Source organism: Paroedura picta, chromosome 8, assembly GCF_049243985.1.
Source record: "Paroedura picta isolate Pp20150507F chromosome 8, Ppicta_v3.0, whole genome shotgun sequence".
Taxonomy (NCBI): domain Eukaryota; kingdom Metazoa; phylum Chordata; class Lepidosauria; order Squamata; family Gekkonidae; genus Paroedura; species Paroedura picta.
The window spans coordinates 101,773,065-101,799,224 of record NC_135376.1 but is presented as its reverse complement, the minus strand read 5'-3'; the positions used below and the strand labels follow the sequence as shown (position 1 = coordinate 101,799,224).

Here is a 26,160-nt window from a genome sequence, read left to right as displayed (position 1 = left end):
TTCTCTTGAATCACAACAGAACTTTATTAGGTTTTATGTCCAGGAGAGAGAACACTTGGCTAATGTGCACGAAGGGCCCATGTTTTGCCTCGGTTTCTCTCTCTCCCTGCGGCTCCTCCTTTCCATCAACTCTCTGGCTTCTTTGTCTCGTTCTCTGCCTCCGGCAGGAAGGCCAAAGCATTCAGCTCCTGCTGCATGGCATTCATCTGAGACGCAATCTTGTTGATGGTCCCCTTGACAGCATTGTGCTGCAGCTTCAACTTGTTGTTCTCCTCCCATAGTATTTTGTTCCCTCCCTGGAGTGTGTGGAGGGCCCGTTTTTCTTCGAGAAGTGCCTGGTTCTCTCTGAGGAGGGACAGCACAATTTGATTCAGCTTCTGGACAGCCACGAAGGCATCATTCTCCTCTAACAGGGACACAGGAGTTTTGTTTCTTTCCAGGACCGGCATCGTCCTGCTCTCCTCCTGGGTTTCTGGGACAGCTTTGACTATCTGGGGCAGGGTAGCTTTGTTATGGCTTTCCTGGGCCATCACCATCTTGCTGGTTTCAGGGGCTGCAGGATCTTCCTTCCCCAATAACTGGACGGTGAGTTTTTCCTTCTGGAGAACGGGAACTGGAATGGGCTTCTTCTTCTCAGGGAAGACCTTGTCTGGGAAGATCTTCAAAGCGACATTATTTTCCCGGAAGACCTGGAGGGCTTTGTTCTCTTCTCGGAGAACTTGAAGGGCTTTATTTTCTATACTGTTTGGGAGGCCTAAGTTGGGAAGGCCTTCTAGAGGCTTGTCTTGCTGCAGCACTTGCTGGAGACTCTCATCGTAGATTACCTGAATCCCCTTGTTCTCCATCCGCAAGCACTGCAGGGCCTTGTTCTCTTCCCGGAGAGCCCGGTTCTCCACCCGCAGGGCTTTGTTCTCTTCCCAAAGGGCCTTGTTCTCTTCCCAGAGAGTCCATTCACTGTGGATCTTCTTTCCAGTGTGTTTCTGGAGATTTTCCGGAGAGGAAGAGAATGCTGACTGAATATAGGTTTCGTTCACCCACTTGCCATCGAGAAAGACGAAAGTGTCATCGCTCAACTTGACCCGTGGTGGGATGTAATCCATCTTCACCTTCAAGACGTTTTCTGGAAAAGATCAAAACCAGAATGAGGATCTGGACTATTGCATGAAATAGAGGGATCCATGCAAAACAATTTTCTTTGGGAAGTTACCAAGAATCCCAGAATAGATACTGGAATAGAACAACAGAACAGAAACCAAAATGCTTTGGATTAGCTTCAAACAAGAAGCTTTGGATTGGCTCCCAACAAGAAGTTTGATCATTATGGGCCAAGAGAGGTATTATGGTGGGAGGAGATTGGACAACACAAGCACTAGGAGATACAGACATGCTCACAATCCTGCTAATCTCTGCCCCAACTCCAGGTATGGGGGTGGAGGTGAAGATGGCACTGACACTGGTGTTGTGTAACTCCAGGTAGGTTAAGAACAAGACCTCTACAGGATTATTTTGTGGAGCATGAGGTCAACCTGGCACGCATGACCAAAACCTGGGTGGGAGAAAGCAAGATGGTTGCCTTAAATGATCTTGCTCCACCTGGGTTTTCGGTCCTCTGGTGGTGGTTGGATGGCAATATTAGTCAGAGATTTCGTTTTCCTACAGGGCTTTCCCAGTGCCTTCAATCCCAGAGGTGGTGTGTGTCAGCCTTGAGTGGGAATCGATTGAGAACTTGACCATCTCGTTGGTGTACTTCTGGTGCACCACCAGATGTCCTGTTGGGCTTGCTGGAGGCCGTGACTGCCTGGACCTTGCAGTTCCCAAAACTTCTAGTTTTGGGGGACTTCAATGGCCACGCAGAGTCATCGTCTCCAGGACTTGGCTTGGACCTAATACCCTCAAAGAACGGCACCAAAATATTACAAAGAATTATTAGTATTATTAGTATTAATTTGTATATGCCGCTTTTCTTTACCAGAAGGATTCTCACAGCTGGCTCAATTGGAGTTTAATTGTGCGGCATTTGCGTGCTATTTCACAGATAAAGTCTTGTCACTGTGCCACAACCTTCCCTCCACACTTGATCATAGAATCATAGAGTTAGAAGGGATCTCCAGGGTCATCTAGTCCAACCCCCTGCAGAATGCAGGAAATAAACAACTACCTGTCTACCTACAGTGACCCCAATTGCATGTCTAGGCGACCCCCCCCCCCCCCCGAAAACAGAATCCCTGGTCAGTCTGGTCTGGAGGAAATTTGCCTTCTGACCCCAAAGTAACAATCAGTATTTCCCTGGGCATGCAAGAAAGACCCCCTGCCCACCCACTTACAATCTGCCTAAGTTCACAGAATCTGCATTTCTGTCAGATGGCTCTTTAGCCTCTGCTTTAAAAACTTCCAAAGAAGGAGAATCCACTACCTCCTGGGAAAACCTGTTCCTCTGAGGAACTACTCTATCAGGAACTTCTTCTGGATGTTTAGCTGAAAATCCTTTTGAATTTCATACCATTGGTTCTGGTCCAACCCTCGGGAGCAACAGAAAACAACCCTGCTCCATCTTCTATATTGGTGGTCCCCACCGAAGGCCCTGACACCGGGCCACGGCTCCCTCTCCCCGCCCATCCCCCGCAGTAAGAAACTTCCTAGGCCGCAAGCAAATTGTGCCGCATAAGTGGCCGATTAGCTTGCGACCTGGCAAGCTTCTTTTTGTGGGGGGAGAGGGAAGCAGGGCCGCGAATGCGCGTTTGCGCCATGTGCGTTTGCGGTCGCAAACATGCATGCACGGCATGTGTGGCCGGGCGATTGCCCTCCCCGCCGGCGCCGGTCCACAGCATGAAGAAGGTTGCGGACCACTCTTTAAGTACTTGAAGATGGTTATCTGACAGCTCTTTAAGTACTTGAAGATGGTTATCTTATCACCTCTTAGTCACCTTCTCTCCAGGCTAAACAGACCAAGCTCCTTCAGCCTTTCCTCATATGACTTGGTCTCCAAACCCCTCACCATCTTTGTTGCCCCCCTCTGGACACGCTCCTTTCTCTACATCTTTCTTCAGATGTGGTGCCCAAAACTGAACACAGGACTCCAAGTGACATTTAATCAGAGTGGATAAAAGTAGTTACATCACCTCACGTGATCTGGACACTGTACTACTTTTAAGACCGTCCAAAATGCTGTTTCCCTCTTTAGTTCCCGAGTCACATTGCTGACTCCTGTTCAGTGTCTGGTCTACTGAAACCTCTAGATCCTTTTTGCACAAGACAGGTCTACCCCATCTTATAACTATGCATTTGACTTTTCCTACCTAAATACAGAACTTTACATTTTTCACTATTGAAATTCATTTTATTCATTTTAGCTCAGTTTTCCAGCCTGTTAAGATCATCCTGTATCCAGATTCTGTCTTCTGGTGTGTTTGCTACCCCTCGCAATTTAGCATCTGCAAATTTAATAAGGCCCCCCTTTATCCCTTTATCCTAATAATTTATGTCAGTAACCTTTTATTGGCATAAAATATGTATAAGACATATAAAAATAGGGTTTAAAATTTCAACAAAATAATAAAATAGGCCATGGGGTTACATAACCAAACAGATCTTAAAATGATTAAATAAACTATAAAAGATAAAATACAAGGTAGGCAGCATATTATAAAAGCATCTTAGTTAAAACTCTGGCAACTAAAATGGTTATCTCTGGGTCTTTGTCAGAGAGCAGAAATTGCAAGGTCATAGATTTACTTACAGAAGGCTTGTTTCCCAGCAAAGCAACAAAGCTGTCATCCCGACACTGCTCATATAAGGGGCAATCTAACAAAATGTGTGAGACAGAGTCAGGGCAGCCAGAACCACACGGACAGAGTCTCGCATGGTATGGGATACGGTGGAATCTTCCCTCTAAGACCTTTGAGGGGAAAGCATTCATTCGTGCCAGGAGAAAAGCTCTTCTCGGGTGGAACATCAAGAAGATGCAAATATGTAGGCATAATATTTCTCTGCATAGTGATGCCAAAGAATGCTGGTGAGCAGACTCGAGGCTGGGTAGGTATGAGTTCCTGCTGCTCATGGTCTAATATTCTCTGTTTAATAATCCAGAAGATACATTTTTCTTCCAGAGGTAGTAGGGAGTTCAGATCGATGCCAATGGAGACTAATTTTTGTTCAATAGCCTGGAACCATCGAAATTTAAGAGGGTCACTTTTTAGACAAGTTAAAAGGCTGCCAGTTTCTATTCTAAAAATAGTCCGACCCAAAATTTAAAAGTAGCTATCCAGGCCCTTGTCTCTACCCTAATTTGGCCAAATTCTGCGCAAATGGCATGGTAGGAGACACAATTGGGAACCCCTGCAATTTGCCTATAGAAAGCAGATTGAACACCCTCAATAGATTTATTAAAGGCAGGAACCCATAAGGGGCATCCAAACAGGAGCTGGGACATCACTTTGGCATTAAAATTTTTAATTGCTGCAGGAATAAATTGGTTACCTTTCGCAGAGGAAAAGAACTGTTTTATCAAGGAAGATGAGGATTTGGCCAGATTGATAGCTCCTAATAATTTATGAATATGTTGAACAACACAGGAACCAGGACAGATTGCTCGGGCTTCTTCACTTGTCACTTCTCTTCAAGAGGATAACCAACAGAAAGGGAATTGATACAGAAAGGGAACTTGAGGCCCCTTGGCTGTCTTTTGGGGAATTGTTTGATGGCTTCAGCTAGCTTTCATTAGCTGAAGTAGACAAGTTACTTGTTTCAATATGGGTAATCACCTGTCCTCTGAACTCCTGGTCTTCCTGGCTCCTGAGAACAGGGGACAGGTGAGCATGGGAGCCGGCCTGGGATATTGTCAACCTCTCCCTTACTTTGGGGGAGTTCCCAGAGAGCCTTGAGGTGCTTCACCCATTGCTGAAGAAACCATCCCTTGATCAATGTGACCCAGCCAGTTACCGCCACATCTCGTATTTTGCGTTTCTAAGGTGATTGAAAGGGCCGAAGCAGATCAGCTCCTAACATTCTTGAAAGAAATTTTGAAAATCGACCCATTCCAGTCTGGCTTCCATCTGATCGTGAGGTGGAGATGGTGTTGTTCGCCCTAATTGATGATCTCTGGCCCCGACTGAATCAGGGCAGGTCAGGCCTGTTCGTATTCTCAACCTGTTGGCAGTGTTTGATGTTGCTAACCATGAGCTGTTGGCCTACCTGCTCACCAGGGCTGGGAGTCAAGGGACAGCCCTTTAATGGCTGCCCTCCTTTCTCTAGAACTGTACACAGAGGGTAGCCATGAGGGAAAAGCAATCACATTGTTAAACTCCCCTGTGGTTAACATTAGTTAACATCTTTAGGCGCCCTCTGGTCCAGCTGGTCCAGGGCTTTGGGCTGGGTTGTCATCAGTATGCTAATGACACCCAGATCTATCTCTTGATGGATGGTTGCCCTGACTTCCCCGCCCGCTCCTGATACATTTGCCAGATGTTTGGAAGCAGCGATGTTCTGGCTCAAGCAAAGCTGCCTAAAACTCAACTGCTCCTGGACTCTGATTTTGTTCAGCTGCTCCAAGACAGAGTGGTTCAGGAGGAATGGGCCAGATCAGGAAGTATATTTACTCTCCTTCGATGGTGTGTAATTGGAGACCTTATACACTGCCAGGAATCAGGGGTGATCCTGGATGCCTCCCTATCTATGAAGGCCCAGGTCATCCTGGAATGTGAAGTCAAATGTGCCTTAGGAAGTCTGAGCAACAATAAAGCTAGTGGTGGTGACAGCATTCCAGTTGAACTATTCAAAATCTTAAAAGACAATGCAGTAAAAGTGCTACACTCAACATGCCAGCAAATTTGGAAAACTCAACAATGGCCACAGGATTGGAGAAGGTCAGTTTACATTCCAATCCCAAAGAAGGGCAATGCCAAAGAATGTTCAAACTACCGCACCATTTCACTCATTTCTCATGCTACCAAAGTTATGCTCAGAATACTACAAGCTAGGCTCCAGCAATATGTGGACTGAGAACTTCCAGAAGTACAGGCAGGATTTCGAAGAGGCAGAGGAACTAGAGATCAAATTGTCAACATGCGCTGAATCATGGAGAAAGCTAGGGAGTTCCAGAAGAACATCTACTTCTGCTTAATTGACTATGCTAAAGCCTTTGATTGTGTGGAGCACAACAAATTGTGGCAAGTTCTTAAAAAGATGGGAATGCCAGAGCATCTTATTTGTCTCTTGAGAAACCTATATGCAGGTCAAGAAGAAACCTATATGCAGGTCAAAGAGCATGGAATCACTGATTGTTTCAAAATTGAGAAAGGAGTTCGGCAAGGCTGTATACTGTCGCCTTGCCTATTTAACTTGTATGCAGAGCACATCATAAGAAAGACGAGATTAGAGAAGTCACAAATTGGGTTCAAGATTGCAGGGAGAAATATCAACAACTACAGATATGCAGATGATACCACTCTAATGGCAGAAAGTGAAGAGGAACTAAAGAGCCTGTTGATGCGGTTGAAGGAAGAGAGTGCAAAAGTTTGAAACTCAACATCAAGAAAACAAAGATCATGGCATCCGGCCCTCTCAATTTCTGGCAAATAGATGGAGAAGAAATGGAGATAGTGACAGATTTTATTTTCCTGGGCTCCAAGATCACTGCAGATGGGGACTGCAGCAAATAAATTAAAAGACGCTTGCTCCTGGGGAGGAAAGCTATGGCAAATCTAGACAGCATCCTAAAAAGCAGAGACATCACCCTGCCAACAAAAGTGCATCTAGTCAAGGCTATGGTATTCCCATTTGCAATGTATGGCTGCAAAAGTTGAACCATAAGGAAGGCTGAGCGTCAAAGAATTGAGGCTTTTGAACTCTGGTGCTGGAGAAGACTCTTGCGAGTCCCTTGGACTGTAAGGCGAACAAACCGGTCAGTCCTAGAGGAGATCGGCCCTGACTGCTCCTTAGAAGGCCAGATCCTGAAGATGAAACTCAAATACTTTGGCCACCTCATGAGAAGGAAGGACTCCCTGGAGAAGAGCCTAATGCTGGGAGCGATTGAGAGCAAAAGAAGAAGGGGACAACAGAGAATGAGGTGGCTGGATGGAGTCACTGAAGCAGCCGGTGCAAACTTAAATGGACTCCGGGGAATGGTAGAGGACAGGAAGGCCTGGAGGATCATTGTCCATGGGGTCGCGATGGGTCGGGCACAACTTTGCACCTAACAACAACAACAACAACAACATTGATGAGCAGGTAGTGAGCCTTCTGCAGGGAGTTGGATTAGATGGCCCTTGAGGTCCCTGCCAGCTTTATGATTCCATGATTCCAGTGGCTTGCCATTGCCTCCTTCTGGGTAGTGGTGACTCTGGACTTCCCTGGTGGTCCCCCATCCCAGTGCTGACCAGGGCCAACCATGATTTGCTTCTTGAAGAAAATGGCATCTTCAGAAGGTGAATTAGATGGGATCCTATTCCTGCTGAGCTCCTTCCCTCCTCAGACTCTGTCCTCCCCGGGATCCACCCCAGATCTCCAGGAATTTCTTAACTCAAGGTTGGCAATCCTTCTCCAAAAGTCTCCATCTTTGTGAGGCTGGAAAAGCAAGGCCATGGGATTTCCCATTGCTTGCTTCTCTGTCTCTGTGTCTCTGTGTCTCTGTCTCCTCTGTCGTTCTCTCTCTCTTTCTCTCTCCCAGCTGCCTTTCTCTCCAATGCTCCAGGTGGCTTTTACAAATGACTTTTACAAAGAACTCCCCCCCCAAACTAAAATATGGCTGCTACACAACAACCAAAAAAAGGGGAAGGCTATACTGTGTGTTTTGAATTTGCAATACACCTAACACCACGAAAGAAGTGTGGCTTTGTGTGGGGACTAGGTATGTGGCCTGGGAGACAATGGGGCAGCAGGCCAAAAGTTTGGGAATCACCTGTGTAGTGCTTAGAAGTGGTGGCCTCTAATCTGATGCTCCTCCACATGCAACCAGCAGGGTGACTTTGGGCTATTCATAGTCCTCTTAGAGCTGCTCTCCCAGAGCAGTTATTTCAGGGCGCTGTCAGCCTCACCTACCTCACAGGGTATCTGTTGTGGAACTGATTTGAGAGTCCTTTGGGTAGTGAAAAATGAGATATAAAAACTCTTCTTCAAACTGCTGAATCAAACTGGTGATTGTCCATCTAGTCTAGCATCCTGCCTCACATAGTGGCCAAACAGTTCCTTTGGAGGCCAAACAGTTCCTTAGCTGAAGCCTTCCCCTAATGTTGCCTCCTGGCATTGGTATTCAGAGGTTGACTGCCTCTGGCTGTGGAAGTTCCCTGTAGTCACCATGGCTAGTAGCAACTGACAGAGCTCCCCCCCCACGAATCCATCTAATCCCCTTTTAAAGCTGTCTATGCCTCTGGCCATCACTATACCCTCAGACAGCAAATTCTATATTTTAGTCACTCACTGTGAAAAGAAATTGATTGATTGATTGGATTACATTTCTTACCTGACGCTCTCAGAGTTGACTTGTGGTGGGTTACAACAAGAATAAAACCCCGATACATCTGTATCTGTAACCGCTCCTGCGGAGCGGATTAAATAAAGCAGTAAGGGCATTGTGTGTGAAGAAAGGGGCGGGGCGAGTCCGTGATAAAAGAGGAGCCCATTGGGAGCCGCAAAGTGGCTCCCAATTGGCCCCTCCAAGTGTTACTCTGGGGCCAAGTGGCCAATCAGGAGCTCCACGCAGCGCGGCTCCTGATTGCCCTCTTGGCCCGCGGGGGACGGGAGAAGACGCTTCGCTGCTGGGAAAGGCCACTCCTTTCCCGCCAGCAAAGCCACGACCTGCCCCAGCGGTGGCCGAAAGCCACCCCTTCCCACCGAGCTGATGGCTCAGGAGCTGCACCACTCCTCCCGAGCCGTCTTACGCTCACACCCCTTCCGAGCCGGTGAAGGGACAGCCACGGCGCGTCACTGATGCCGTGGCCCTGTCCCTTTGCCACCAACGGAGGCTGCCAGCTGCCTCTGAGTCGCCGCCCACAGCCAGCTGTGACACTGACGATCCCACGCTGCACAGCAGGTAAGCTGCCGCGCGGCCTACACAGCCGTTCCCCCTCAGGGGGGCTGCCCCCCTGCCCTGCATACGCACACGCGACGACGCCCCCCCACCCGCCACCGCGCTCTGCTGCCACTCCACGGCCCCCCAACCCCCAATGCACGCTTCGCCCACCTGCCCAAGTTGCCGCCGTGCTCCCCCTGTGCTCCGCCGGACATTCACCCCCCCACCCCCCACTAGTCTTCCCCGCGCTCCCACCCCCCCTCCGCCGCACATTCATCCACCTCACACACCCAGCCACCGCCCTCTTCCTCCTCCCGGCCCCCGAACCGCGGACGCTTCCCCAAACATCTACGCACCCTCCCCTCTCTACCCCATGCTCTCCCCCTGCCACCCCCCTCCCAACTGCCTCCCCTCACGATTCCCCCCCCAAACACCCCTCCCCTTCCTCATCCCATTCCACCTACTTCCCTGCGTGCCTTCCTCCCTTCTTCCTTCTTTCTGGACTTCCTCCAGTTCTCTATCTACTCTCTCTCTCTCTCCCTCTCACTTGCTCTCTTTAGCCCTTCCTGTCTTTCTACCTTATTTCTCCCTTCCTTTCTTTCTGCCTTCTGTCCATCTCTTCACCCACCAGTTGCCCTCCTTTTTCACTCCCATCCCTCCTTCCCTCTTCTACCTTCCTGGACTACATTTTTTCTCCCCAACCACTAGCGCCCACTGTATTTTGTCTACAGCGGGCTTAATTTCTAGTAAAAGCATAAAACCCATAAAACCTGAATCTCAACCTACTCTGGCGAGTAAAAGCTGTGGCTTCCCATGGCTTCCCCCTCCCTCAGGGCCTCAAACCTCAGGGATCCCTGCAATCTCCCGCACCCTGGCCTCAACCGATCTGGCGGAAGAGCTCCATTTTACAGGCCCTGTGGAGCCAAGGAAGCTCCTTGAATCCATCCTGCATCTACTGCCCGTCAGCTTCAGTGGATGCCCTTGAATTCTAATATTTTGGGAGAGGGAGAAAAAGTTTCTTTGTCAGCTCTCTCCACCCCATGCATAATTTTATAATGCTCTGTCATATTATGTCGTTGTCGTGTTCCCCCACCCCCACCCCCCACTGCCTGGTCATCTCTCCTGTGAACTGAAAAGTCCCCTAGTGCTTTTTCCTCCCCTCGTCTAAAGCAAGCTTTATTGGCTTAATTTCCTCTGGTTGCCTGCGTGTGTTCCTCCTGGCCCAAAGAATGACCCTGGGCATTTCAGAGCTCTTTGGTCCCTGAGCTGCAAAGGAATTCTTGTTAAGGGAGATTCAAATGAGTAGCCGTGTTGGTCTGAAGTAGCACAATAAAATCAGAGTCCAGGAGCACCTTTAAGACCAACAAAGATTTATTCCAGGCGGGAGCTTTTGGGTGCTTGCTCCTGGACTCAGATTTTATTGTTAATGGAGATTAGGGAACTATGCCTGAAGCACACAGGTGGATGGGAGGGGGGGGGGCGACAATGGTACTTACTGATTTGTGTTGTGAAACTAGCCTTAGCTGTTTCCTGTCCTCCTTGCGCTTCCCAAACCCTCCTGGCTTTATGTCTGAGGCATAGCCAGGAGCCCTTCACCCTCCTTCAGGCTGATTTCCACAGCTGTCTCTGGGCACAAGCCAACATACCCCAGAGCCGTGCAACAAAAGGCAGACACATCAGCCCCATTGTGACACCCGGGCAGTGTCTCAGCAGGGCCACAGGACAGCCAGGTGGTGAAGGAGGGAGGTAAGTGCCTCCCAGAAAGCCATGCAAGGGCTTCAGGGGCCCATCGGAGAGCTCTTCTGTGGTGGATGTCTCCAAGCTAGGATGACCTCCCTGTTCACCACCACTGGTTCTCTGGCTGATTTGGGGTGACCAAGGATCATTCTTTTCATTTCCCCACTGTGAACTGGACTTCTCAAGGGAGAACAAAAGGAATTTATTGTTGTAAAACATCTGAAGTGCATTTAATGTCTCTGTTCTTACAGGCTTGGCCATTGACCGCGTTGGTCTCTTTGAGTGTGAGAGCTCTGAATTGGGCTATACCAGGAAATGTTGGGGGTGGAGCCTAGGGGGGAGGGGCCTCACTGGGGTATGATGCCATAGCATAGGCGGGTTTCACATTGGCGTTCTAAACCAGGTGGTGTTTGTTGCTGGCCTGATTTCCAGTGACGTAATACAGGAATGGGAGTCGTCCACAGTGAGTTTCCGTGTGCTCACGAGTTATCTCTGAAGTGCCGCAGCTAGGGCTGTGCGCTTCGGTCGCTGAAGCACACAACCCTAGCTGTGGCCATGGCAATGTCACTTCCCCCACACTGTTCACTGACGCCCCCTTCCTCGGGGGGGGGGGAGTTTGAGTGGAGTGGGGTGGTGCTAGAGCAGCAGCCTTGCGCTCAAATGACCAATGAGCTACTTTCCCCCTCTTCACAACAGCCAATCTCCCTTTGTTCTAGCCGAAAGCCGGGCAGGAGAGGGGACTGGCATTCTCCACAGGAGGCCACTGTGACCCAGAAGCAGAAATTAGAGGTGGAAACCAGAAGGAAGCCCTTTGGGCCCATAGAAGGTCAACCGCGCTTGGCCAATCTGAACTGGAAGCTATTTCCACTAGTGGCTGGTTACTAAAGCAGTAATGGCACCCAGGTTAAAACCCCCACTTGTGCCATGGAATGGCAGAAATGACAGAAAAAATCCATTAGCAACCAGTTACTAAAATGGAATACAAAGACAGTTTGGACCCCTCCCCCTGAGTCCCCCCTCCAGAGCAATCTGCAGATCAATTGTAATAGTGCGTGAATGGCCACCCTAAGCCAGCACAACATCTCAAACAGTGTTGCTTGGGCTTTGAGGACCTGGGTTCAAATTCCCACCTGGGCCAGCCCTGTTTTAGCACCATCCTGCTCTTTTGACATGGGTCCCCAGAAGGCCTCCAGGGGTGAGAAGCAACCAGCCAGCCCCACCTGCTCTCCTGTAACCACTAAGGGTAGTTAAGAGTGTCTGAATAGGATCCAGGACACCCAGGTTAAAATCCTTGCTTGTGCCCGGGAAGCTGACTGAGGGGCCTTCCGCCAGACACCCTGTCTCAACCTTCTGTTGTGAACAGAAAATGTAGAAGAGGAAAATGACGTAAACTGCTTTTGGGGAAAGGCAGGTTAATAATAACTTCATTAATAAATACACAGAACTCCCCAGGGAGACATCCTGCCTTCCCAGACGAGACTAGAGCAACATCGGAGAGGCTTGAACTGCACTGGTCTGCTGCAGTGAAGGGCAGTGTAGAAATGCTGCTTGCCATGGCCAAGGGCCAGTGGAGTGGAGAAGGGAGGCGCCGAGCCCGGAGGCCGGAGCTGGCTCTTGGTTCCCAACTGCAGGAGGGGTCTGGCCCTCCGGCCCCGCAAGCTTCAGCGGTGGAGGAGGGGATTGTGCTCATGGAGCCCCCTCTCTTCTGGCCCCCCTCCCTGTGCCCGGAGCAGCCCCCAACCACCTCCTCCTCCTCGGCCAGAGTCTGAGAGGGTTTAAATAGCCTCCCACAGCATTTGTGCTTAGGCCGGTTGGCACTCAGAGGCTCCAGGTAGGAACTCAGAAGTTGAGCTGTACAATAAAATAATGTAAAAATGTTGATTATTTATTATAGTGCGCAATTAAAAACAGAATAAAAACTACATAAAAACTATAAGTTGATCCTGTTAAATCAGTAAACTATGTTACAACATCCAAATACAGCCATATGAATTCTTTGCTAAAACAGCCATTCAGTCTCTTCAAACAAAAACATAGGAGAAATAAAATGTCTATGTTAGTGACTAATGGCTTACACTTTACCATTTGTTGCTTGCCCAATCTGTCTCCACCCAAGTGTGAAACATTCCTACAAGTAGAAGCTGAGCTAGCAATGATCTTGTCCTGAGACTAGAGAGTTAAATTCAAAATTACATTCTATATTACTAACAGTCACAGTGTCCCAGTTAAAATAAATTGTGAGGAATGTGGATACTCGAGTTAAACAAGGTTAGCATGCATAGTGAGATAAAAAACCTATGTCCTTGTTGAGTCCAGGGTATGTCATTGTTTTGAGTGTTGTAATAACTTGCATTTCTGCAATCTCCCTTTCTAGCTTGCTTTTGAAGTTCCTTTGCAATAAAACAGTTACTTTCAGGTCCCTTATTGAATGTCGCCCACTTGAATCTATTCTCATGCTGCAATAGACTAAAATTTGAGAAGGATAGGAATTTACAATTCAATTTTGAAAAACACATCAAAGCACTGAACCTATTGCAGGTGGAATTTCAGAACAGATTCACCACATCTGTGAAGAAACATTTTTCAAGATGAAAATTGTGAAATCGAAGTGTAGGTCAAGGCTTACAGATGAACATTTACATGACATTTTAAGAGTGTCTGTTACAAACCTAGACTTGGACTTCAATGCCAAGGCTAACAGAAAACAGCCACAAAAATCTCACTGACTAGGTAAACGTGTAGCTCAATAAAAGGATTCCACAGTAAAATCTTGTTCCAAATTTGATTGCATTAAAGTTAACATTTCTTCATCTACCTTTGAATGTTTCCTTTTGATCTAAATAAGTAGGTTAATAATTTTGTGACATTTTGGTTTAAGATGTGGCCCCACGTGCACCAGGTTGGTGTATGGGGTTCCATTGTGTATGAATGCCAATATCTCCAGTTTAGAAAAGACATGGTCCAAATTCTTAAGATCCTTAATCTAGATACCAACACACATTTCTAATGCTGCAATCCAGGTGGAAACAGGAATGTATACCATCCAGACCAGAAAATGGTTATTTATGTGTATGTACTTGTTAAAATTGCTTTTCCCCCGAAAGAGTTTGACTCATCTATTGTTGTTAGACTTGCTAACTGCACCATGGATATACAATCTAGAGAAAAAACATTGCTCATATGGCTTAGTGAAATAGCTAATAATGTGGCCCATTCCACACAAGGACCAATGTTGCCAATTGGTCACACAAAGCGGAAACGCTATTTTTAAAAGTGCAATCCCGGCGTTACACATACCTGCTTTTTTAGTGGAATCCAGTAGCGTTTCATTCGTTTCCCACAGGTTTCCAGTCTTGCAAAAATCACTAGACAGGAAGCGATTTTTCCTGTGCTTTGTCCTGCCTCTGGCCATCAGTCAAACGAACAGCCAATAGGTGGTTGTTATCATGCTCCGGAAAAGCCCCTTTCCCTTTAAGAAATTTAAAAAAAACCCACGTTGCAACGAATATGCGTTAATTCTTGCAACGGAGAGACCCATCTAGCTGGCAGCTGGCGTGTGAGCTGGTGATTCATCGTTGCCACACTCCCCCGAGTGAAAAGAAAAATCCCCCCCCCCGCACGGGCGCGATTTTTGGCAGAAAATAAAGGGAACTTGCAAACGGCTGTGTTGTGCTTGGTGACTTAGGGGAGCTTTAAAGCACTTCTGTGGAGGGACTGCAGCCGGGGAAGCCTCTAAACGGAGGCTCGCCGGTTTGTTGCTTTCTGCTCGCTCCAAGAAAAAAAAAATGGCAATCGCTTCGCCGGAAGTTCAGAGGAGAGAGCCAGGGGGAGGGACTTGGCTGGAACCGCAACAATGGGAACACACAGGTCTTTTTCGCTACTGTTGCAGATTGTTTGCAAGAGTGTAGCGCTTTTCGGAGGGTGAATCCACTTTTCCCTATTTCCCTTTAAGCGCTACAACAAATCGCTTTTTGCAGGACTGTTTCAGGAGTGTGGCAGATTGTGTGCGACATCTTGCGGAACTGCAAATTAGTAGTGTTTACAATTTGCAAGCCTTCTGCTACATTAAAGTGATGCGGAATGGACCTGTCTCTTGGCCATACTCAAGCAACAGAGGTAATAAAGAATTTTGGATATTCACTGTCAACAAAACCTCAATAAAATTTTTTACTGCCCTCGCCTAACAATTGTAGGCCAAATTGTTTTGGCCAAACTCTAGAACTTCCCTGATACACTGAAGACATCACTTCCCTTTGCCCTGGAAGTGACATCATTGCAGCCCTGACTGAGAAAACTTCTACCCTGGACATTTAGTTGGTCTTTTAAGGGGCTTCTGGATGCCAAACTGCAGTGCCACATGGCTGCCCACCTGAAGCTATCTCCAATGGGGGGATGTCACAGAGTGAGATTTCACACAGTGGACCCTCTGGGTCCTTCAGACACACACAGTTGTGTGTGTCCAAAGGCAGTCCGTGACAAATGGTATTTTCCTTCTCTTCTCTCCCTCAGGGCTTGGTGGCATCCTCTGCCTCTGGCTGACGTACTTGTTTCCCTTTGTGTGCGACCAACATGTCAAAAGAGCAGGACATCTCGGGGTCGGGTAGAGCAGATGAGGGCCAGCCAGAAACGCCCAGCACTCCTTCTGGGGGCCAGTCCGCGGATCCTAGGGGCCCTTCTGCCTCACGCCTCACCATAGAAAACGTGAAAAAACTACAAGGGCCCCACCCTGAAGCTAAATCCTCCCTTGCTAGGCAGTCGGTGGAAGCCTATCTGCAGCAGAGCAGCCAGCTCAGCAAGAAGAGGGGAGCTGGTCGGGAGCGGAGAAAAGAGCCAAATTTGCCCAACGAACCAGAAGCAGAGGCCAAGGTGGTCGGTCGTCGGAAAGAAGGAAAGGCTGAGAACGACGCAGAACCCTCCGAAAGGATTCCAGCCCCAGGTATTGGCTGCAGATTATCCTCTGAGCGAGCCAGTTTGGTGTAGTGGTTAGGAGTGTGGACTTCTAATCTGGCATGCCGGGTTTGTTTCTGCCCTCCCCCACATGCAGCCAGCTGGGTGACCTTGGGCTAGTCACAGCACTGATAAAACTGTTCTGACCGGGCAGTGATATCAGGGCTCTCTCAGTCTCACCTACCTCACAGGGTGCCTTTTGTGGGGAGAGGAAAGGGAAGGCGATTGTAAGCCACTTTGAGCCTCGTTCGGATAGAGGAAAGCGGCATATAAGAACCAACTCTTCTTCTTCTTCAGTAATATCAGGGCTCTCTCAGCCTCCCCTCCCTCACAGGGTGTCCGTTGTGGGGAGAGGAAAGGGAAGGCAAATGTAAACCGCTTTGAGCCTCCTTCGGGTAGGGAAAAGCGGCATATAAGAACCAACTCTTCTTCTTCTTTCCTGAAGACTGGTCTTTGAGGGCTTCCTAAGTCTGACTGTTGGTTTAGGATTGCCACCCTACAACCGATTTCCGAACAACAGAGCTTCCCTGGAGGAAAGGGCTGCTTTGTACACTATGGCTGTATCCCTAGTTCGTGGTCCCTCCCTCCCCCAAAACCAGTCCTCCCAGGCTCCACCCCCCAAATCTCCAGGTTCTTCCCAACCCAGAACTGGCAGCCCTGTAGCCATCCTAGAGCGACCAAGGAATAGAAGGGGGGGCCTTCAGCGAGGGTCGCCAGGTGGAAGCGGGCTGGTGGCAGGGAGAGGTGTGGTTGGGAGCTCCCTCCATGCGCTGCTGTCACACAGAAATGGCATCAGGACGTCAGAGGCAATGCTCTGGCTTTGGGGGAAAACTGGCACCTGCTCCCCCCCCCCCACCTTAGACTCACACAGCAGGAGTCTGCGGCTTCACCACAGATGCACGCCACCCACCAACCTTGTGGAGCTGCCAGGTGGCTCTGTACGTTTTGGCTCTAAAACTTAAAATGGCCCCACTCCAGCCCATCATCCTCACAGGGTCCCCAACAGGAATACCGCCCCCACCCCCCTGCCAAGAGTTTATCCAGGGCAAAGGCTGGCTGAGCTCCCCCAACCCACCCTCCCCACAGCTGCCCCACCCACTCCGGGGCAAAGGGGACGAGGCAGGCACCTTGTCCCCAGCAGGCCTCTGGAGGGGCAAGTAACAACAGGGAGAGCCCCGGGGACACTGCTGGGCTCAGGTGCCAACCCTGCCTCTGGTCAAGCGCAGCGTGGCTGCAGCTTTGGGGGCATCGTGCTGGGCCAGGGCTGCCGCGTGCTGGGGGCCTGCAGGCACATGTCCCATCGGCCTTCCCGTTAGGAACTTGGAAAGCTCTCTTGTTGTGAGAGTCGGCTTTTCTGACCCCTTCGCGTGCCACTGGAGGCTCCTCCTGCCCAGCTTGAATGGCCTGTGTGAGGCTCTGCACTGCAGGCAGGTTCTTGGCACCTCTGGGTGGTGCAGTCGGGGGGCACCCAGGCCAAGCTCCTGAGACACACAACTGGGGAGGCCATTTCTCCACAGCCTCGGAAAAGACCCACAATAAGGCATCCCCCACTGGTGAAAACAGAGACTCATTTTTATCTTATGGCTAAAGCCATCAAGCATTGTACAGGGTTGCCCATTCCCGGGGGAGCAGAGCTTGGGGAGGGCAGCGGTGTGGGTCGTGGGGGAGGTTTAGCTGAGATCAGTTGTGATTCTGGGAGCATTCCAGCCCCCTCCCCCCCCCCCGGTGACTGGTGGCTTGGAGGCCACAGATGGTAGGCTTGGAATGAATCCCTGGAGCCACCTAAAGCTAATAAATGGGCAGAGGAGAGGGAGGTGCCTCGTTTTCGGTGTGATTGACTTCAGCCGCAATCCTTCTCTCCCTCTCCCAGATTTCCAGGCAAGATCTTTGGCATCTTCAGTTCCTGAGGCAAGGTGAGGAGGAGATCTCCCAGAGTGGGCAGCTGTGCCAGTCTGTAGCATTCAGTAGCACCATAAAGACTAGCATGCGTCTTGCTTTGTGCAGGGTCTAGAGGGCCAGAATTTGATCAGGGAGACCCAGGTTCCAATCTGCCAGGGAAGCTAGCTGAGCGACCGTGGGCTGGTCTCTTTCTCAGACACAGAGAGAGTGTTTCAGACCTAGAATCATAGAATCATAGAATCATAGAGTTGGAAGGGGCCACACAGGCCATCTAGTCCAACCCCCTGCTCAACGCAGGATCAGCCCTAAGCATCCTAAAGCATCCAAGAAAAGGGTGTATCCAACCTTTGCTTGAAGACTGCCAGTGAGGGGGAGCTCACCACCTCCTTAGGCAGCGTATTCCACTGCTGAACTACTCTGACTGTGAAACACTTTTTCCTGATATCTAGCCTATATCGTTGTACTTGAAGTTTAAACCCATTACTGCGTGTCCTCTCCTCTGCAGCCAGCAGAAACAGCATCCTGCCCTCCTCCAAGTGACAACCTTTCAAATACTTAAAGAGGGCTATCATGTCTCCTCTCAACCTCCTTTTCTCCAGGCTGAACATTCCCAAGTCCCTCAACCTATCTTCAGAGGGCTTGGTCCCTTGGCCCCAGATCATCTTCGTTGCTCTCCTCTGTACCCTTTCAATTTTATCAACGTGCTTCTTGAAGTGAGGCCTCCAGAACTGCACACAGTACTCCAGGTGTGGTCTGACCAGTGCCGTATACAAGGGGACTATGACCTCTGTCTTTATTGCCCTTCAAATTCTATTGGTCATAAAATCCACCCGACTTCCCATCAATATGAAATTTGCCATGGCTGATCTGCCTGGTATTTTGACTTGGGCAGCCCAATCTCATGTAGATCTCGGAAGCTTATCAGGGTTGCCCCTGGGCAGTACTTGGATGGGGGACCACCAAGGGAGACCTGGGGTTCTCCTGGGATTAGGACCTATTTCTAGATGACAGGGAACAGTTCTCTGGAGGAAATGGAATCACATCCCTGCAGGGCATCTCCTCAAACTCTACCTTCCAGGGTAAGACACACAAACCTTCAGGAATTCCCCAGGCCAGAGTTGGAAGCCCCTCCCTTCCCAGTTCAGGCCTTGGGCTTCTTCCTCAGGACACCTCTCCCTGGTGCTTGGCTTTTCTGTGTCTTCTGCTCCCACCTGTTGAGGTTGGGTGCCGCTCGTGGGCAGAGTTCCCGCTCTCCCTGCTCCCTCTTGCCTAGGAATGAGCCTAGGAGAGAGCAAACATCACCGTTCTTACAAAAGACAGGAGGTCCTTGTGATTTCACATCTCTCTGAAATGTGTCAGGCATGATCCTTTGGAGGAGAGCTACAAATGGAACTTAATTCAAATTGCTCTGCAAACATTATTTTTTAAATATTATTTAATTTTTGTTACAGCTTTGTTACAGCTGGAAATATGATTCCTGTTGAACTGAATGGAAAAGAAAATCCAGAAATTAAAAACACACCCAACCAATAATATTGAGAAAAGGTTCTTAAGTGTAAGGACGTGTGGCTGGCCACCAAGAAAAAGTCAATTCATTCATGTCATAGGACAGTGGTCCCCAACCTTTTTATCACCAGGGACCGGTCAACGCTTGACAATTTTACTGAGGCCGGGGGAGGGGTAGTCTTTTGTCGAGGGACGTCACCGCTGCCTGAGCCCCTGATCCACTTGCTTTCCCACTGGCACCTCTGATTTCCCGCCACCCACTGGGGGGTGCTGCCAGCCAAGGGGGAGCCCCAGCCATGGCAGCCGCTGGAGAGCACCAAAGGTGAGCCAGTGGCAGGGCAGCCCCCGAGGCAGCAGCCAGGGAGGAGGACGAGGAGGAGCCGTGGCCCAGTACCAACTGATCTACGGACCGGTCCCAGTCTCTGGACCGGGGGTTGGGGACCACTGCCATAGGATATTCCCCATTCCTATAGAACAGAGTCAAGCGGTAACTTTAAGACCAGCAAAGGTTAATTCTGAGTGTAAGCTTTTTTGTGCAGGGACATGGAACCTGATACCCAGAATCAAACTTGGTTGGTCTTCAAAGTGCTGCTGGGCTTGAACTTTGTTCAGTTGCTTCAGACCAACATGGCCACCTGCCTGAATCTATCCCCATTATTAGGTACTAGATTTAAAGCCTGTTGCATCTGTAAATACAACAGGTGCTAGCATCTCCTTTCCTTGCTCCCCCTTCCCGAGCAGCCCACCCGCCAGCACTGCCCCAAAAAGGCCTCCTGCAGCCTCTCCAAGCCTCAGTGGGCCTTTTTGGGGCAGGAAACTCCTTTCTTTCCCGACCCCCTGGCCAGCTCCACCAACCTTCTCTCCCAGCAGCGGTCAGGGGCAGACTGCCCTGCGCCAGGTTTGTTGGGGACTGATCCGGCCTCTGTTTCTGGTCTACCTGCCAATCAGGACGCTGTGCGTGTCCTGATTGGCCCGTGGACTGGAAACAGATCCAGACCGGCTCCGCCCAGCAGGCCGCTGCTCAAATATTATGAGCAGCTAAGTGTTAAAGATAGATATGAAAATTGGGCAATGAAGAAAGCTGACAGGGGAAAAACAATTCGTTTAAAAGGTGGTGTGGGAGGAGAGTTCCCCCAGCACTCTGCCTGGAAGCTAGAGACCAAACCGACTCAGTCCAGGAAGCCATGAGAGCCTTCAGTTTGCAAGACCTGAGCAAGGCTGTTCATAAGGGGTGTTTTGGAGGACATTGATTCCCAGGGCTGCCCAGAGTCACAAGCAACTGGATGTAGTTTACACACACACAAGCTCATGCGTGTGCCAACGAGCAAATGATGGTTGTGAAAGGGGGGAGCATATCCTAAAAATGTCCATAGTATAATTCTGTGTTTTCTGTCGCAGAATTCTCATTCCTGTGAAGATGCCAACCGAAGCTTACGAGGGGCTTTTTCAGGCTCTTTGTTGCCAACACTTTTCTTTTCTGTGACAGGAAACATGAATTTGCAGATTTGGAGACGCAGACAGAATGGAGTTACTCCTCCACATCTTGGAGTTCATCTGAGGAAGGTAAGCACTCAGGACTAGATTCTATCAGCCAGTTCTTTTTCTCTGGTTCCCTGAGAACTGATTTAAACATTTCCCTACACTTCGGGCTGCATTTGAAATGCTGTTCCTTAAGGATCAGTTTGCCCAGCAGCATTTGCCTCATTGGTCTTTGCACTAATCGTGCTGAAAGCTGACAGCAGAGACACAAGAGAACACTGATGCTGCCTTTGTAGGAGTGGGTGGGCACCCGCTGAGCAGTCAGGAAAGAGATGGCCTTAAGATACAGTTTGTATTCGGGGTAGGGTATGGAAAGAGAGAAAGATGAAGGCCTGATTAGAAAAGGACACGTGTCAGAACATTATTAGGACCTTTTATTGGCTTACCATCCATGTATTGTATTCAAGTTAATTGAAATTGCTTTTTGGTGCATTTCTTTTACACATTCAAATCCCAGAACCAGAAAGCAACAAAGTCCGAAGGAAAGTTAGTGGTTGGTTTCAGTGTGGTCGGGGGTCGGCCAGAAGTCCTTTTAGCTGGATTGCTGGTGCAATGAGTTTGTGCTGTCTTGAGGGCAATTATTTCCTGAAGCCAGAGCATTGTGTTCTGCCATTAAATCTAGGGGTGGGTGGGCAGGCCAGGAAGGGGGCAGGTGCAATCCAGATTTGAACACTAATATTTGCCCCATGTTTCTCACCTAGCGAGAAGGATGCCGGGCCAAGATAAGCTGGAGGAAGAGACGGAAGGTGCAGAAAGCAAAGGTGAGTGGTAAGAAGAGGTAAGTAGGGCAAGCCATGCTCACTGCCAAGTCTCTAGGCACTGCAGGGAGAGACAGACAAGTAACCAAAACAGTCCGCAAGACCTTGCCAGCACCATGGGTTTCTCCTGCCCACCTCTTTTGAAGCCCCACACCTCAGCCTTCAGACTGCACTCTGCAAGGAAAGTGGGGCTCTATAGGCTGGGGGTGCTGGGTGCTTGGGCCTGGCTGGGATCCTCCATCTACCCTAGGAGCCTATAGCCAATGGATATGATGAGTTGGGAAAGCATAAGTTTGGGAAATTTTGGAATGCATAAGAGTGGAAATATATAAGAGAAATAGAATAAACGAGACTGAAATTGCTGGGGAACAAGTCACTGAGGAAGAATTGTGGATTTGAAAATGGGATATAATCTGGAGCCCATTCTGGCTTGTTCTAGTAAAAGAGACAACAATCATGATTGTTGAGTCAATATTATTGACTGCATGTCTGGAGTTGGTCATCTCTTTTGATTTTGACAATTGGATCCACCTGGAGTGCTGGTCAGGTAGACACCGTTGATGTGTTGAGGCAACCAAAGGAATTAAGCAATGTACCTTAGCCAAGCAGGAGCTCAAGAACTAGAAATGACCTAATAAAATGCCCATCAGAGAGGTCATTCACATGTGCGTGTTCCCTGTGTTGGCATCTAGAGTTGCCTTTTGTGCATGCATGAGCCATTGTTGATCCACCTCAGACAGAACCTCCACTGCCTCCTGTCACCTTCAATGTAATACTTTTCTATAGAGCAAATGTACATTTTTCAATTTCATCTTGCATTTCTGGATAAGGTGGTTGAAAGTACTGCCATGGATCAATTCCTGGCATTCTTGGATGAAGTTTCAGAGCTCAGCTCATACCAGTTGGGGTTCCATCCTAGCCACAGGGTGGAGATGGTGCTGGTAACCTTGATGGATGATCTCTGGCGTCAGTCGCATCAGCATGGTTTGGCTGTTCTTGTGATGTTAGATCTGTCAGTTACATTTGATCTGTCAGTTACATGGTCGACCATAAGTTGCTAGCCCACTGTCTCATTGGGGGTGGGATATGTGGGACAGCCCTCCAGTGGCTGATCTTCTTTCTTCAGAACCAGACACAGAGGGTCACAGTGGGGGAAGAGCTATTTCACTCCTTCCAACTATCCTGTAGAATTCTACAGAGGGCAGTTCTCTCCCCCACGCTCTTCAGCATTTACGTGAGCTCTCTGGCCCAGCTGATCTGGAGCTTAGGACTAGTTGTCACTGATCAGTGGATGACACCCAGCTCTATCTCCTGATGGACAGCCCCCCCCCAGGCCCCCCCCCGGATGCATTCACCAGATGTTTGGAAGCCATAGCTGGATGGCTTGAGCAGAGTTACCTGAAAATCAACTCCTTCAAGATGGAGGTCCTGTAGCTGAGCAGGGAGAGATCAGATCAGGAAGCAAATTTACCTAGCCTGGCCAGAGTGCAGCTTACCATCTCACCTTCCACCAGGGCAGAGTCTGCACTAACTTTGTTTATTCCATTGTCAATCCTGTTGAATTCAGATCGCTTTGAACTTGGGTCTTCCTCTTCCCCCCCTCCCCATTGAAACAGGAAAGTCTTCTGCACATGGTTAGGGAGGCTCAGAAGAGGGGGAGGCAAATGGAGACTCTTTCTTTGTTTTCTTGAAGGGGGGGGAGAGGATCCAAGAAGTCAGAGGAGGGAGGAAAAAAATCCTTTCTTTTCTTGAAGGGGGAGGCGGAATGAAGAAGGCACACAAAAAAATCCAAGGCCGACAGAAGTTGAGAGAAATTAGGGGCTTCTCCTTTGAGGCAGGCTTGTCACATGACAACCTGTAGCCAATCACGGGTCCTCTACCACGGAGGAGAGCCCAGATTCAAAACAATGCGATTTTCTGAATATATTCAGGATTAGCAGCAGTCTGAGATTTCGCACAATAAAGGTAGGGTCACTCCGGATCAATCCTTCTTGCTGCAGAAGGAAAATTTAAATCGCCCCAAATCCAAACGGAAATCGCATTCTGTGTAGAGGGCAGGGACTGAATCGATCTGGAGTTGGAATAAAAGCTCCGTGCAGTTTACACCCAGGAATCCAGGGCAGAGCCAGCACTTACTTTGTTTATTCCATTGTCAATCCTGTTGAATTCAGATCGCTTTGAACTCGGATCTTCCTCTCCCCCCCAATGAAACAGGAAAGTCTTCTGCACGTGGTTAGGGAGGCTCAGAAGGTGGGGGGGAGCCAAGCCTCTTTCTTTCTTTTCTTGAAGGGGTTGAGGGGAGCCAAGCAGGGAGCCCCTCTCTTTTTTGGAGGGGGGGAGGAGACAATCGAAAAAGGAAGAGAAGGGAGAAAAAATCCAGGACCGACAGAAGTTGAGAGAAATTAGGAGCTTCTCTTTTAAGGCAAGTCTGTCACATGACCACCTGTGGCCAATCACGGGTCCTCTACCATAGAGGAGAGCCCAGATTCAAAAGAGCCTTTAAATATTGAGCATTAAAAGCACTCTAAGATATGGCACAATAAAGGTAGGGTCACTCTGGATCAATCCTTCTTGCTGCAGAAGGAAATTTTAAATCGCCCCAAATCAAAACAGAAATTGCATTCTGGGTAGAGGGCAGGGACTGAATCGACCTGGGGTTGGAATAAAAGCTCCATGCAGTTTACACCTAGGAGTAATCCTGGATGCCCCTTTATTGATAGGAGCACAGGTCATGAGAGTAGCCCATCTGAAGTTTTTCCACCTATGCCGGGTGAGGCTCCAGAGCACCTGGCCAAAGTGATCCATGTGACAGTCACCTCCAGGATAATTCACTCTACGTGGGCCTTTCCTTGTCCTTGACCTGGAAATTGCAGCTGGTGCAGAATATAGCTGCTAGGGTCCTCAGGAGGGCTCCTATCCAGCCTGTGCTGAGGCAGCTCATTGGTTGCCAGTTGCATCCTTGACCAAGTTCAAGGTTCTGGTGCTAACCTTTAAGGCCCTCTGCAGCCTGGGCCCCACATATCCGAGGGACCGCTTATCGCCTTATGCCCCTGGCAGGGCTTTACGCCCTGTGGGTACAAATCTGTTGGTGGTCTCCAGCCCACCAGAAGCACTTCCAGCCTTGACCACTTCTGGCCTCCTTCTTCCGGAAGCATCTGTGTTGTTTGAAACAGCCCACTGGTTTTGCTGTGGCCTTTCTTCCATCGCCCTTGAGGGGCAGGAGGGGCAAAACCTCCAGGGAAAAAGCGCTGTCTTTGGGGAGACTGTCAAGATGCAGCTTACCTACAGAGCTGCACTTCTCATGACCCTCTGCCAGCAGCTCTGCCCTCTTGTGTGAGCGTGGGGCTGTCCTGAGCACACTGTACCGGAGCCATGCAGCGAAAGGCCCAATGACATGCTGTAATGTAGGTCCACAGGTGGGTCCCAGAGGGTGAGAGGCCTGTGGTGGGCCGGCGGCGCGTGAGGTAAACACGTAGCCTAATTAAAATCCGGGCACCGTCTTTTGCATCTGAAACAGTTCCACTTTCTGTATGCCATGCAGGTCATAAACTTTTACAATGCCTTAGTTGTACTTTCTTCTTGTGTAAAAACTCCCCAAGCTCCTCTCCCCTCCTCACTTGATCACCTGACTGCTGTTTTCTACAACTTCCACAGTTTTACAACATCCTGTCGGAGAGACAGCAGCCAGAACTGTGCAGGTTATTTGAACTGCGCCATTTCCCTGTGCCAGGGAATCATGATATCCACAGTTGGCTTCAGGCTTTTTCCTAATAGCCCCTCACATGGATTCTGCCCTTTTCTCTCTGGCTGGATCCTGAATTGAAGCCCAAACTGTAGAAATGACTTCTTTTCTCAGGCACAGTTTCTAAGGATGGAAATGGTCACTGGGCATCTGTCTTTTGTTTTGGTGGCTTGATTTAACAAGGGTAGTCAAACTGCAGCCCTCCAGATGTCCATGGACTACAATTCCCATGAATTCTCATGGGAATTGTAGTCCATGGACATCTGGAAGGCCGCAGTTTGACTTCCTCTGATTTACTAAATCTGACCTGGCTGTGAGGTAGCCTGAGGAACTTTTATCTCCCTCAGCTACTTGCTGCTGTTGCCTGGTGAGAGAGTAGCCAACATCCAGGTGGGGTCTGGAGATCTCCTGGAATCACAACTGAGCTTCAGGCTGCAGAGATCAGTTCCCCCGGAGAAAAATGGCTGCTTTGGAGGGGGGATTCTATGGAGTTATACCTGACTGAGGTCCTCTCCTCCTCAAACCCTGTCCTGCCAGCTCCACCGCTAAAATCTCCAGGACCTCCCGAAATATATCTCTGTTTTGAATAGTGATATCTGGGGAATCAGCGTGGCTCTGTCAGGGCGACACACATTACAGCAGGATTTGGGGGGGGGGTCTGTCCCTTCCCCTTTTCGGATGTGGCGAGCACCGTCCTGTCTGCATACTTTCAAAGGAGACTTCTCTGAGGATGTGGCTGGCCCAGCCAAACTGTCTACTTTCTAGCAATGTTGAGTTGGAAGTAAGTCCAGCGGGTTGATTTCAGGAAGGCTGAATACCATGCAAGTTATTTGTAAAGATAGCGTGATGCTCTTTCTCAATGTTTTGATTTGCAGGCAGAACCATGGGCACCCTGGGAGGAGAAAAACGAGGCACAATTGAGATAAGGAAAAGAGGTATGCCTCACCATCTGGAGCACTCTTCAAAGACCCCCTAATACCCGGATCCTGAAATGATGTTCTTGCATCAAATCCAACCTCTGTTCTGAG

The 26,160-nt window shown here is 49.2% G+C and overlaps 2 protein-coding genes across 3 annotated transcripts; one reads left to right on the top strand and one right to left on the bottom strand.

The window, feature by feature from the left end:
• On the bottom strand, nt 1-10,590 carry CBY2 (chibby family member 2). Of its 2 annotated transcripts, XM_077351026.1 has the most exons (3): nt 10,501-10,587; nt 8,456-8,531; nt 1-1,120 (listed from the first exon to the last, which is right to left on the bottom strand). In XM_077351026.1, exons 2-3 carry the CDS (start codon nt 8,511-8,513, stop codon nt 126-128), a joined length of 1,053 nt encoding a protein of 350 aa, XP_077207141.1. In that variant the 5' UTR covers nt 8,514-8,531; nt 10,501-10,587; the 3' UTR covers nt 1-125. The 2 variants fall into 2 exon arrangements, with proteins under 2 accessions (XP_077207141.1, XP_077207142.1); XM_077351027.1 differs by lacking the exon at nt 8,456-8,531 and having other exon boundaries at nt 10,501-10,590.
• On the top strand, nt 8,923-26,160 carry LOC143844037 (uncharacterized). Its single transcript, XM_077350991.1, has 7 exons — nt 8,923-9,025; nt 10,522-10,750; nt 15,493-15,677; nt 17,559-17,601; nt 20,580-20,656; nt 21,334-21,393; nt 26,008-26,160. Exons 1-7 carry the CDS (start codon nt 8,923-8,925, stop codon nt 26,106-26,108), a joined length of 798 nt encoding a protein of 265 aa, XP_077207106.1. The 3' UTR covers nt 26,109-26,160.

Coding starts and splice junctions, on each gene's coding strand:
- CBY2 (XM_077351026.1), bottom strand. CDS start 8,513: ATGTATCGGGGTTTTATTCTTGTTGTAACCCACCACAAGTCAACTCTG. Junction 1,121..8,455: donor GTCAACTCTGAGAGCGTCAG/GTAAGAAATGTA, acceptor GATCTTTTCCAG/AAAACGTCTTGAAGGTGAAG.
- LOC143844037 (XM_077350991.1), top strand. CDS start 8,923: ATGCCGTGGCCCTGTCCCTTTGCCACCAACGGAGGCTGCCAGCTGCCT. Junction 17,602..20,579: donor TCTTCAGTTCCTGAGGCAAG/GTGAGGAGGAGA, acceptor TTTCTGTGACAG/GAAACATGAATTTGCAGATT. Junction 21,394..26,007: donor GGAAGGTGCAGAAAGCAAAG/GTGAGTGGTAAG, acceptor TTTGATTTGCAG/GCAGAACCATGGGCACCCTG.